The 13,765-nt window shown below is 53.0% G+C and overlaps 2 protein-coding genes across 2 annotated transcripts; both read right to left on the reverse strand.

Annotated features, from left to right (window-relative positions):
• Positions 1 to 399: 399 nt before the first annotated feature.
• SPEF1 (sperm flagellar and cilia associated 1) lies at positions 400 to 3,235 on the reverse strand. Its single transcript, XM_016211947.2, has 7 exons — positions 3,103 to 3,235; positions 1,922 to 2,033; positions 1,405 to 1,561; positions 1,169 to 1,208; positions 974 to 1,034; positions 675 to 783; positions 400 to 587 (listed from the first exon to the last, which is right to left on the reverse strand). Exons 1-7 carry the CDS (start codon positions 3,209 to 3,211, stop codon positions 480 to 482), a joined length of 696 nt encoding a protein of 231 aa, XP_016067433.1. The 5' UTR covers positions 3,212 to 3,235; the 3' UTR covers positions 400 to 479.
• Positions 3,236 to 5,754: 2,519 nt separating this feature from the next.
• On the reverse strand, positions 5,755 to 8,413 carry CENPB (centromere protein B). Its single transcript, XM_087818579.1, has one exon. It carries the CDS (start codon positions 8,398 to 8,400, stop codon positions 6,580 to 6,582), a length of 1,821 nt encoding a protein of 606 aa, XP_087674705.1. The 5' UTR covers positions 8,401 to 8,413; the 3' UTR covers positions 5,755 to 6,579.
• Positions 8,414 to 13,765: the final 5,352 nt, after the last annotated feature.

The raw sequence follows: 13,765 nt of genomic DNA on the forward strand, positions 1-13,765 counted from the left end.
GGCCCTGGGCAGCTTCCCCCATGGCCCAGGGCACAAAGAACTAGCCTGGATGGAGACACCACTGTTCTCACAGCTGGATGGGGACCCAGTTCTAGCGGTGTGGACCCGGCAGGGGGACCATCCCCCATAGCCCAGCACAGGGAGCTCCAAGGTGGAGCCCCTGGTGTCTGTCACTGCTTTGGGGTGCATACCAGGTCTCTGCACATGACTTCTGGGTTCTGGAAAGCGATCCATTCTCCTGACCCGGATGGAGTGGAAGGAGCTGGCTCAGTCTCGGCCTCAGAAGGGAGGGCTCCTGTCCCACCACCCCCCTCCCTGCTCACCCTCCTCACCCCAAAAGAGTGGCCTCCGTAAGCCCCAAGAGGCTCATCGAGCCGCTGGACCCGCCCGCCCCATTAGTCTGTCAGTCCGTGGGTGCGTCCCGCAGTATCAGGGCTCTGGCAGACACTGGGGCGTCCCCGGGCGTCCTGAGCAGCCGCTCACCGCTGCTTACGTTCCGCCTGCTGGAGCCGGCGGGAGAGGTCGTCGATGCGCACGTTCTTGAGCTGGAGCAGGTGCTCCAAGCGCCTCACCTTCATCTGGAGGACCTGGGCCGCACCGCGCAGAGGTCAAGCCCAGGGACCCGCTGCCCTCTGTTCCCCCTGCAGGCCCCAAGCCCACACACAGTCTCTCACCTGCACAGTCTCCTGAGAGGCCAACAGCTCCTGCTCCTTTTCAGCGATCTGGAGGATGAGGCTGGGGTCGCCATGCCGCCCCTGGCTACGCCCAGGAGGCCGGGGTCCCCTGGGGTGGGAAGCAGCTTAGCGGAGGCCTGGCGCTTGGGCCTCACCCTTACTCTTCCAGCGCCCTTCGACCAGGCCTTTCCTCCTCCCCCTGCCCCCATTCCTGCCTTCCCTACCTTCCCGGGAGCATCCCAGCTCTGTGCAAGGTGATCACCTGGCCTGGTAAGGTCAGGAACCCCCAGCTCCCTTACCTGAGCTGTCCCCCTCTCTGGGGGTTCAAGGCACCTTCCCCTTGGGCCTTCTGGGACAAACCTGAGAAAAGGTAAGTGGCGGAGTAACCCTCTGGACTCCTATTTTCCTGTCTTCCCCTCCCCTCTCCCCCTGTAGGGAGGAAAGACAAGAGAAAAGCTCCCTCTGGGAGGGAGGAAAAATAAAAGCCACTTTACCCACATCCATGTAGCCAGTGCCATCCTGGGGAGCCAGCTCCTAAAAGAAACACAGGGGTCCACTGTGAGCTCACGCTCCCCATCCCCAAAGAGCCCCACATCCCTTCCGCCGTCCCCCAGGCTAGGCTCCCTCTAACCAGGCACCCTTCTTCCACACTGATCGTCAACGTAGGGGCTTTCCACAGCCGGGAGGCCCCCTCAGAGCAGTGGAGGGAGAAGTCTGAGTAGGGTTGCACCTGTAAGGAGCCTGTGCCTTGCTTCCTGTGCCTCTGCCGCTCTTCTAGGCGCTGCCTCAGTGGAATGAGCACCAGCTCCACCACGCCTGGGGTGCACTGCGCGATCTGGCGCATCACGTCCTCCGGCACTGAGAAATTCAGCTTGTTCAGCACCTTCCTGGGGGGTAGACAGAGGAATGGCAGACCAGGTCCTCAGGAACTGAAGTGAGGGGGGTGGGGGAGGAGAAAGGGGGTGCAGCAGTTGCTATACTAAGTGCATAGCCCTGGGGGAATGGGAGGGCACCGCACCTGAGCCCTGTTCTTGGGTGTCCAGAGTCACCTTGTCACCTTCCCAATAGAAGAGTCCCTTAATTTTGTTAGCAGACAATTCTGTCCATGTTGTCCCTCCCCACCGTCATTAACACAGTCCCAGCTTGGTCTATGGAGACCATAGGAGGTGGAGGGGCTGGGGCAGCCCTTCCTGGGAGCCCAGGGTGGGGGCTGGAAACCTTGCTAATGCACCCAGATATTTTGCTACCTGTTCAGGTGACCCCAGTTGCTGAGCTTCTGCTGGAGAGAGTTGGCAGGGACATAATTGTGCATCTCCACCATCTTGGGGAAGTAAAACTTGATGACTTCTGCGACCAGGACTGAAGGAGTGGGAGTGGGAGTGGGAGCAGACATGGAAGATGGGGGGTGGGGGAGAATGGGAAAGGGAGAGGGGAAGGGTGAAGAAATGGGTGGGATGGGAGAATGAGGGGTGGCAGAGTGGTGGGGCCAAGTGGAGAGGTAGAGATGTGGAAAGGAAAAGGGTGATAGGGAGGGAGGGGTGGCAGAGAATAGGGGAGGGACGTCAAGGAAGTAAGATCAGTGACTAGCTGGAGACTAAGCCTCCAGCATACCCCAGAGGGGCTGTATCCCTTCTCCATTAACTCGCGGCATTTGAAAAATGTGATCTCTGGTGCTCTAACAGAGAATGAATCTCCAAGGGAGCTCTTCAGGATCCTGGGGCCCCATCCTAGGCATTCATATGGATACACACACACACACACATATACACACTCCAACACCAAAGTCCCAGGAGAGTCACAGACTCACACAAACAGACACGTGATAAGATTCCTCTACAGATATGCACATGAGACAGAATGTGTAGACACACAGGATACACACATGCTCAGACACACATAGGCACACATATGGCACACACACACTACACATGCAAACAAGAGATGGACACATACACATACACATATTTCCGTCACTGGAGTTCCAAGAGACCCGTCACTAACATACTCACGCAAGCACAAAGAGTCACACATTAAAATCCCAAGAGACAATCTTAAACACACAGACACCTACACAATCACCAAGTAACACATATACACACAAGACCCCCCTACATACATACAGGACAGAATGTGTCAGTACACATGGGAACACACACACGCTCAGACTCCCATAAGACAAACACATAGAATACAGCAATGTGCACGCACACACAGAGAGATGCAAAAATACACACAAAGATATGTCCCAGGAGAGAGTCTCAGACTCACACACTCAGACACACTTCTACAATTGAAGCCCTAGGAGATAGTCAGACCCCCCCCCCCAATACACACCCCATACGCACACAAGCATACAGACATGTTTGCACAAAGACCCCTTACACACGCGCATACTGGACAGAACATCTGGGCACACACAGGCGCACACCTCCGTCACTGAAGTCCCGGGAGAGATTTCTCTTGGGCCGGGACAGAGGGATGTTGTCTACCCAAAGGTACAGCTGGTGCAGAGCCTCCTCGTCCACGCTGCCCGCCATTGGCACCCTCGGCAAAGACGGGCCGCTCCAGCTGCGCAGCGTCCAGCCCCAAACTCACGGCCGCTCAGGCGCCTCCCGCTCGCCACTGAGGGCTCCCAGACCCGCTTGCACCTCTCTAACCCGCGGGCACCCCTCCCAGCTGGGAGCGGCCATATTGTTTTCTGAAACCATGACAACCGTCCTTGACTCCAGGGAGCAGAGGCTTCTGGGAGTTGCAGTTTTCCCTGGTTACCTCCTCTCGGGCCCCAGATTTTAAAAGGCGATTATAAGTGGCTTTGTCTTACCTGCTTCCCCAAAAGAAAGCATTTTCGCCCACGCCACCTGCTGACCAGCTACTGGTTCACTCTGGGTTCTGCCAAAACCAACCAGGCCCTCCGGAATCCCTGCACTGGCATCCTCAGGGCTGGGATCCCCCTTCTGGATCCTTTAGCAAATCAGTCCCAAGTGAAGGCTCCATCTGCTGCTTCCCATCTGGAATGTGTGATAGTCCCTCCTTGCTGAGTCCCTCCTCAAAGCTCTGTGCTCATAGGTCCATCACCACTCCCCCTGTCCCAGCAGTGTCCTGGTGGGGCATTTAATATGTAACTCAGACTCCCAGGGAGAATACCAGAGCTGAAGGCCAGTGCCCACGGCAGGTCACTTAACTCTTTAACCCTATTAACCTCCTTTGTGAAATGCAGATAGTTCTCACCTATTTGTTTCAATGGGGTAATGGGGAGAATAGCTGGAATGAGAGTTGTTATAGGTATGAGTTGCAGGAACTCCTGTAGACACTTCCACAGCCCTCATCTACCTCCGAATAGCTATTCTTCCATGGGTTAGAAATTGATTCCAGTGACCAGTTCCATTTCAAGAGGACTACCTTTAGGAAGATTAGGAAGATGGATCCTTCCTTAGTAAGGGGGCACAGAGTACTAGTAAAGAGCCACTTCTAGGGTCATCCTGGGGAGAGCACTTGCATCCACACTAGTGATGCAGCTTTGGGCACATTACTGGGACCTTTCTGTGCCTGTTTTCTCATGGTTTTACATACCTCATAGGAGCTGTGTGAGCATCTAAAGTGCTTAGTACAGCGCCTGACATGTGGCAAGAGCCCTATTAACATCAATTGGTGTTATCAGTAATGAGATGATCTCAGTTGCAGCAAAAGAGGTGGTCTCCATATATGCATAACCCATGGACACATGGGGAAGTCCTGGGGTGGAGCTGGGTTGAGTGGAGGGGGCAAAAAGGGAGAAAATGGGAGATATCACTGTCAACAATAATTTTTTAATTTTTTTTTAAAGGTGTTCTTGTAGGCAGGAGACAAATGGATTTGCCTTATTTGAGGTGAGGGACTTGGATTGGCCAGGGGCACCTGGAGAGAAGGCTACTACTGTTCCCACCTACTTACTCCAGAGCAGATCAGGAGGTAGGCTGGGCTTCCTCATGAGTTTCTAGTCTCCTGCCCAGGGCACAGATGGGGGTAGGGGTGACAGTAAGGATAATCCCTATTACTTCATGCTGTCTGTTTCGAAGCTTTCAATACCTAGAAGGGATCTGTGTGCCAGGAGTCCGGAAAGCCAAGGGTGGAGTGGTGACTCCACTTTTTGTTTTAAAGTCTTACATAGTGGCTTTGCCTTTCTAGAAGGGACCACACCCAGGGCACGCAAGAGACAAAAGATTACCTGAATACCCTCCCCCCTAACACTCTAGGGTGGAGAGAGGAACTGCAAGGGGGGGGGGACCACACGGGTGATATGCCATCCCTAGCCAAGGTGGGAAAACCGGTTTGGGGCCCAGAGCTGACTGCCCTGCTCAAGTTCAGGCCCTCCCCTAGGTGGAACCACTGGGGCCTGAAGGCCTCAGTGCTGAAGGGCCAGGAAGGCAAGGCTGGCCCTGAAAGAAAGGAGGTAGGATTATCGAGGAGGCCTGTCTTCACCTTTGGACTGGGGGGCTCTCTAAAGGGGGGGGCTTTCTGAAGGGCACAGCACAAGGAGTTGCTAATTCATCTTCAGCCTCTTGAGGGATGCAATCTCTCCCCAGCAACATCACCTTTCTCCTGCCATTGTCCCCAAGGATAGCCACTAGGCTTGGAGATGCCCTCTTAAGTCACCGGTATGCTCCTCCAAACTCCAATCTGGAGCACAAGAGCTGCCCTGACACCCCTTTCTTTCCGCCCTCTGGCCCCACTTCTGCAAGGACCTTTAATGAGCTTTAAGAGGCCTAGTTCCCAGGTGCATATAGTTTAACTTAGCCCTACAGAGACTGTTGGCTCCCTCCCTCCTGTCCCAGCCAACTGATCCCAAGCTCTCTAACCCCAAAGCAGGTGCAAGGCCTGGCTTCCTCAAACCCTTGCCCAGGCAGGGGCACTGTAGACCTCTACCTCCCCAAGTCTAAATAGCATTTAGATATGGACACGACCCCTCACCCCAGTCAGGGCCTAGGCTGTGGCCACTCTCTCAACACTTGCTTTAACATCCCACCAGAGCAAGGACCAAAGGGAACAGGGAAAGGAAGTGTCCCCAAGACAGACGCAATCCCAAACCATGAAGGATGCACCCTTAGCTGTTAAAACATTCACCCCCACAAAAGGGGAGTGGACGGATTTATTGAATTCAAACTGGGAAAGGAGCAGCTGGACAGCTGGACTCTGGGCCCAGCCCCAGGGCCCCTGCCCAGGATCGGACCCTGCCAGAGAGGAAGGCGAGGCATGGGGCCTGCAGCTGCCCACAAGGGAAACGCCCATTTTTACTCCCCTGGAGGGCCTCTTGGGAACCTCCAATCTATTAAGAAAACCAAGGGCCAAAGTAACATGGGCTGGGCCAGAGAAGTGGATTGGGGGGGTGGGAAAGCAGGCAGAGGCAGGCTCAGGAGCCTGCGGTGAGTTAGACTGTGCTTCTCGAGGAGGTCTGGGGGCAGGGATGGGGGGCTGCCAGCCTCGTGGGGGCCTAGGCTGGACCTTCCTCTGAAGCCCTTCCCAGAATGGCTTTGGGGTCCCCCCCACCAAAGACCTAGTGTGGATGGCAGAGGGGAGAGGCACTCTCTGGCCGGGAGCTTCCAGGGTCCATCCCTGGTGGCTGCTGTGGCCTAGTCCACTGATGGCATGGTGTGGTAGCACCGGACAGCTCCCCACCTGGTCCCCCACGTTCAGGGGCAAATGGGGAGGAAATAGGACTCTGAGAAAGAGGCAATAAGCAGGCAGTGAGGCTGACCCCAGCCCCAGGCCCTACCAAGATGACTGGGCTTGTTCATAGGGCCTGGGGAACATCACTAAAGGATCTGGGCAACTCCCCACTCTGGCTCCATCCACAGCAGCTGCCCAAAGAATCCTTTGCCCTGGGCTGGTGCTGCCACATCGGGTTAAGGGCATGGCTAAGCCCAGTGGCTCAACTCTGATGTCCAAGACCCCGAACTCCTGCCTGCCTGGCGTGGTTCTTCCTGGTCACATGGACCAGATCGTGTTCCAAGTGGAGGATGTGGCTCTGCACACGATCGTCAATGGGGAAGGAGGTCAGGTACCTCTTTACCATAGCGAAGTAAGCCATGGCCTCCCCAAAGCTGGGCACAGGCACCTCATCACCATCCTCCTCCTCGTCTTCGTCATCGTCATCATCGTCATCGTCGTCATCGTCGTCCTCCTCTTCCTCACTGTCCGACTCAGAGTCCGCCTCACCTTCCAGGAAATGGAGGGTGGGGTACTGGGCCTCCTCCTGGGCGCCGTAGCCCCCGAAGCTGCCGCCGGCCTCCACGACGCCCTGGGCCCAGTCCTCGGCCTCCAAGCCCTCGGAGGAGCTCTCCTCCTCCTCCTCCTCCTCCTCCTCACTGTCATCCACGTCGCCCTCCTCCTCCACCTCCTCCTCCTCCCCCAGCTCCTCTCCTTCGCCCCCCTCCTCCTCTTCCTCCCCCTCCTCGCCCTCCTCCGCCTCCTCCTCCTCCCCTTCCCCCTCCTCCTCGTCCTCGTCCTCCTCCTCTTCCTCCTCCTCCTCCTCCCCCTCGCTCTTGAGGGCAGCGGTGATGGTGGCGCCCGGGCCGCCCCCGAAGCCGGCCTCGCGGAAGCAGGCGGCGATGTCGGAAGGCTCCACCGCCTGCCAGGCTGCAGCCACGAAGTGCAGCGCCTCCACGAGGCCCAGCTGCAGGCCCGAGCGGTCCTGGCCCTCCAGCGCGGCCATGGCCTTGAGCAGCATGGCCTGGCGGTAGTGGCCCTTCACCTGCTGGACCACGCCCCGTTCCAGCGGCTGCACCGTGCCCGGCGGGAAGAAGGCCAGCTGCACATGCCGCAGGCCTGAAGTATCCACGGACTGGGCGGCCAGGCGGCCGGCAAGCAGCAGGACTCGACGAGACTCTGCAGCCATACGGGTGTCTAGGGCCTTCAGGTACTTGGCCAGGGCCTGGGTGGTGACACCACCCTTAGAGTTGGCGGTGTAGTCGCAGGGCAGGCCCGCTTGGCCTGCACGGGGCTTGGCTGACTTGCCCGCCACCAGCGGGGGCAGCTTCTCGCTGCCGTCGGCGTTGGCGCACAACAACACACTCAGGCGCTGGGTGGCCCTGCGAGCCCGCCCGTCGCTGCCGCCGCACAGCCCCGCGGCCTGATCGGGCAGAAAGTCGTACCACAAACTGGTCTCAGTGACGCTGAACACGTCCTGGGAGGCATAGCCCTCGGCCACCGACGGCGGCTGCTCCTCCCGAGCGCGCCAGCCCGTCGGACCCCCGCCGCTGCCCTCCGAGGGCACCGCAGGGGGGCTGGCGGGCGCTGCCGGGGCCCGGGGAGCAGCGCTGCGCGAGCGGGCGCGGGCCACGCCACTACAGGACACTACTCCGTGGCGCCTGCGGAAGCGGTCCAGCCAGCCGTTGGAGGCAGTGAAGTCATCCATGCCCAGCTCCTCGGCTATCCGCAGAGCCTTCTCCTTGAGAATGATGCCCTTCACGGGCAGGCCGGCGGCGCGGATCTGTTGGAACCAGGCGATGAGCAGCCCCTCGAGCTTGTCGTAAGGGGACAGCTTGTTGGTCTTGCGGCAGGTGGAGGCCACACCGTACTTGCGCTCCGACGCCAGGATGGCGCGCTTGTTCTTCAGGATGGTGCTCAGCGTGGACGGCGGGATGTTGAAGCGCCGCGCGATCTCGCCCTTGCGCAGGTCCGGGTTCTCCTCCACCTCCTGGATGATCCGGGACTTCTCCCGGAACGTCAGCTGCCGCCGCTTGGGGCCCATCCCGGCGCGCCCCCCGCCCCGGGGCCCGGCGCCACCGCCGCCTCCCCGGGGCGGGGGGCCCGGGCCCGCGGCGGGGGGCACCTGGCGGCCTCTCCCGCGCGCCCCGCCCGAGACAAAGCGGCTCGTGGGGCAGCCGGCAGGGTGGCGACCCGGCCGGGCCGGGGACACCTTCGGGGGCGCCGGCGGGCGCGGCGCCGGGCGGCGGGCAGCAGGCGGCGAGCGCGGGCGAGGGCGGGTGGCGCGGGCACGGGAGGCAGGAAGTGGCGCTGCGCGGGGAGCGGGGAGCCCGGCGAGCGGGGCGGAGCGGGCGGAGCGGGATCTCGCGGGAAGCGCGGGGACGCCCGGCGCCGCCTCCCGGCCCTCCGCGCCCACCCCTCTCCCCGCCACGCCGGACCGACCGCCGGGGGCGCTGCGGCCTGCTGGACCGGCCGGCGCTCGGGTTCCCGGTGACCCGGGGACAGGGGCGCGGTGCCTGGCCACTGAGTCGGGCGGGCGGCGATTTGTTGCTCGTAAAGAATAACGACTGTGTTTTGTGCTTTATTAAGGAAAAAATAACTCACATTTTTGGCGGAAACTGAAAAATACAGGAAACTAGAAATCACTTTTCACCCCAACACCTGGAGAGATACGCAGGTAACATTTGGATACGTTTCCTTCCAGTCTTTTCTGTATATCTGGCATCTCCTGCTGTTTTACCTGGCATCAAATGATGAGAATTTTTCCATATCGGTAAAGTATTGCCAATATGCTTAGATAGATAGATAGATAGATAGATAGATAGATAGATAGATAGATAGATAGATGATAGATAGATAGATAGATAGATAGATAGATAGATAGATAGATAGATAGATAGATAGATAGATTTCAGAGAGAGGAAGGGAGAGGGAGAGAGAGAGAGGAACATCAATGATGAAAATCATGGATCAGCTGCCTCCTGCATGCCTCCAACCGGGGATAGAGACCCCAACCCGGGCATGTGCCCGACCGGGAATCTAACCTGGATCTCCTGGATCCTAGGTCGGTGTGCAACCGGAACCAGGCCTGGCAGGGCCCACAAGCTTTTTAATGGTTGTATATTGTTCCAATTATGGATGAACTCTAATCTATGTAGCTTATTGTTACACATTTAGGTTATTTTTATAATAGCAACACCAGTTTTAAATCTATTTGATGGTGATCCCACAATCCATAGATAAACACAGATAACATCTCAGTGTGTCAAATGCATATAGCCATAAATGTATGTTTCTACCTACAGAAATGATGTCATGTATATACATAGGCATATGTACACATGAATCCCTGAAACCTCTTCTTCCTGCACCAAACACATAAAAATTCTTATTGAATGTATTACAGTGCTTTAAAAACCTCTTAGAACACCCTGGGAAGTGGCTCAGTTGGTTGGAGCATTGTCAAGTACGCCAAAAGGTGAGGGGTTCCATTCTTGGTAAGGGCACATACCCAGGTTTGGGGTTCAATTGGGTGCATACTGGGGGCAACCAATCCACATTTCTCTCTCACACTGATGTTTCTCCCTCTTCCTCTCTCTCTAAAATCAATAAAACAAACAAACAAAAAACCCTCTTAGAGTAACATGAAGAGTAGGCAGAGAGGAAGGCTGTGACCCCCAGAGGGACAGGCTGAGTGAGGACCTGGAGCTGGATGACACTTCAAGTGAGTGGATGTAAACAAAGAAGAAGAGAGCCCAGGCCAGTGCTCTGGGCCCTCCAAGGTTAAGGGCTCGAGAAAGGACTAGCAAGAAACTCATGAGATGCAGAAGATGTGGTATATGTATGCATTGGAATATTGCTAAGACATAAAATGAAAAAGAATGAAAGCTATCCATTTGCAACAACATGGATGGATGTAGAGGGCAGTAAGCTAAGTGAAATAAATCAAAGACAAATACCATATGATTTTACTTATAGGTGGAATTTAAGAAATGAAACAAATGGATAAACAAAACAGATTCATAGATACAGAGAACAAACTGATGGTGGTCAGAGGAGAGTGGGGTGGGGGTGGGTGAAAGAGGTGAAGAGGGGCAAAAGAGGTACAAACTTCCAGTTATAAAATAAATAAGTCATGGGGATGGAATGTACAGTATAGGGAAAATAGCCAACAGGATAATAACTTCGTATGGTAACAGATGGTTACTAGACTTACGGTGCTGTTCACATCATAAGGTACATAAATGTCAAATCACTATGTTGTACACCTGAAACTAATCAAATATTGTATGTCAGCTATACTTTAATAAATAATATATATATATTTTAAAAGTTAACTCATGAGGAACATCTGAAATGGTTGGAGGAAAACCAAACCTGTGTGGTGTTCTAGAAGCCAAGGGAAAGAAGTGTAACTCACTGCTGGTTTAGCGTGCATTTCTCTTTTCATATGTGTATTGGCCGTTTGAATCCTGTGGATTTCCTAGTCATATCCTTTGCCCATGTGTCCCTTATATTTGTCTTTTTGTTGATTTTCAGGAGCTCTTCACCTCTGAACATAAAATCTTTGTTAAGTATATTGCAAATATATTCTCCATTTGTTCTTTAACTCAGACTAGGGAGTCTTAGATATGAGAAGTTTTAACTCTTTAAGTAGGCAGGTCTATCAATTTTTCCTGTATTGCTTCTGGGTTTTGTGTCTTACTTAGCCCTTTCCCTGAGATATAAAAAATATTCTTCTAATCACAGGATCCAGAAGGAAATGTGGGAGATTTTTTCCTATACAGGCCAGATCAGTGCTTGGCCCATAATGGGTGTATGGTTGCTGTGCAAAGGTGAATGTAGGGCCACCTGTATGAGGATTCCTTCCCATGCATCTTTGGGAAACCTTGCTACATTTTGGAGATTTCATTCATGTGACATATTTTCCTCCTGGTCCCTTACCCATTCTGGCTAATAATTAGTGGATATTTGGGTGATTGGTCTGTGGGTTGGCTTTTTTCCCCTACTTTGCTGAATTTTCCAAGTTTTCTTCAATAAGCAAGTATTAACAGGCCCTTTAAAATGAAAAGAAGGCCCACCTGGCATGGCTCAGTGGTTGAACATTGACCTAAGATCCAGATGATGGTGATTCCAGTCCAGGCTCATCCCCAGCAGGGGGCGTGCAGGAGGTAGCCAATCAATGACTCTCATCACTGATGTTTCTCTCTCTCTCTCCCCCTCTCCCTTCCTCTCTCTCTGAAATCAATAAAAACATATTTTTTTAAAAATGAAAAGGAGAAGGGAGAGCTTGCTGAGGGGCACAAAGAATAGCTATTAGGTAAGTGGAATAGTTATTGAGCCTGGCAGGCAGCTTTGGACCACCTGGGTCAAGAAAGAGAAGGTGGACTATTGACTTCCCTAAGGTTGAGAAGTGGAAAGATGGGGCTTATGGAGGGAGGTGGGGGATCCCAGAACTCCAGATGAACTGGTGCAGGAAGTGGTCAGTTGAGAGGGAGTAGAAACGGGCCCTATACACTGCTATAGGCAGCACTTAGAGTGGGTGTCTGGACATGGCTATGCCATCAACACATGTGTGTGGCTTCTTTTCTGTCCTAGAAGTGGTTGTATCACTTCTCTTTGTATGGCACCAAGGTTGGGCCAGGAAGTAGAAGACACTGTGGGCCTGTTGATAGGGGGCAGCTGCAGTTAGCAGGAAAGAAGTTATTCAGCTATTTGAGGACACTCCTAGAGTTCCTAGAGCCAAGAGTCCTTCATAGCATATGCTTTTATTTTTAACAGCTTTATTGAGACATAGCTCATGCACTATACAACTCACCCATTTGAAGTATACAATTCACAGATATATGAAACTATTACCGCAGTCAATTTTAGAACATTTTCATCACCTTAGAAAGAAATCCCATACTCTTTAGCTATCATCTCCCTATCTGCCCCTCTCCAGCCCTAAGCAACCACTAATGTAATTTCTGTCTATAGATTTCCCTGTTCTGGACATTTCATATGAATGGAATCATGTGTCTTTTATGACAGGCTTCTTTCACTTAGCATCGTGTCTTCAAGATTCATCCATGATGTAGCATCTGTCAGTATTTCATTTTTTAAAAATGGCTGAATAATACCCTGTTGTGTGGGTATTACATTTTGTTTATACATTTGTCAGTTGATAGACATTTAAATTGCTTCTACCTTTTGGTAACCATGAATAATGCTGCTATAAACATTTGTTTGCATGTATTTATGTAGACACATGTTTTCATTTCTCTTGGGCGTATACCTAGGAGTGGAATTGCTGGGTCATATGGTAACTCTGTGTTTAGTTGTTTGAGGAACTGACAGAATGAGATCATGTTCTTTTAATCTAATAATTATACCTGTTCTTGGGAAAATATAGAAATTTTAAAAAAATGGACATACATATGCTTGTAAATGCATAGACCTGCCCTGTTCACTATGGTAGCCATTAATCTCATATGTGGCTATTGAGCACTTGAAATGTGGCAAGGTCAAGATGAGATGTGCTGCCCGGTTGGGCATGGCTCAGTGGTTGAGCATCAACCTATGATCCAGGAGATCATGGTTCAATTCCCGGTCAGGGCACATGCCCATGTTGCGGGCTCCATCCCCAGTTGGGGGCATGCAAGAGGCAGCCGATCAATGATGACTTTGTCAACATTGATGTTTCTATCTTTCTCCCTCTCCTTTCCTCTCTCTGAAATCAATACAGGAGGCAACCGATCTGTTTCTCTCTCTCATTGATGTTTCTCTCTCTCTCTTCCCCCTCTCTAAAAATCAAAGAGAGAAAGAGAGAAAGAGAGAAAGAGAGAAAGAGAGAAAGGAAGGAAGGAAGGAAGGAAGGAAGGAAGGAAGGAAGGAAGGAAGGAAGGAAGGAAGGAAGGAAGGAAGGATATTCTTGGGTGAGGATTTTAAAAAAAAGATTAAAAAACACAACAAAACACAAAAACCATTTAACTTGTCACAATCTGTGACAAAAAAAGGTACCAGAAAAATTAGTCCCACAAAGAAGATGCTGTTTGGAAACAGCCTTGCAGAAGCAGGAGGATTTTACAAGCATGTGGTAATTTTTCCTCCTGTCTGGCAAGGCTCCAGGATCACACCAGACACCAGGCCTCTTAACCACGCCCAGTGCTTGATGTGTATAGTCTGGTCCAGGTCATTCCTTTCCATGGGAAGAGACAGCCTTCTGCCCAGAAGTGTGGTTGATGGGAGGAGTTGATCCTCTAACTATGATGTTTGCAATTTTTTTTTTTAATCCTCACCAAGGACGTGTTTGTTCACTGATCTTTTTAGAGAGAGGGGAAGAGAAAGAGAGAGAAAAAAAAAAAACTTGAAGTGAGAAAAAAACATTGATCGGTTGGCTGCTTCCTGTACACGCCCTGACCAAGGAT

The sequence above is a fragment of the Miniopterus natalensis genome, chromosome 7 (genome assembly GCF_054644295.1).
Source record: "Miniopterus natalensis isolate mMinNat1 chromosome 7, mMinNat1.hap1, whole genome shotgun sequence".
NCBI classification, from domain to species: domain Eukaryota; kingdom Metazoa; phylum Chordata; class Mammalia; order Chiroptera; family Miniopteridae; genus Miniopterus; species Miniopterus natalensis.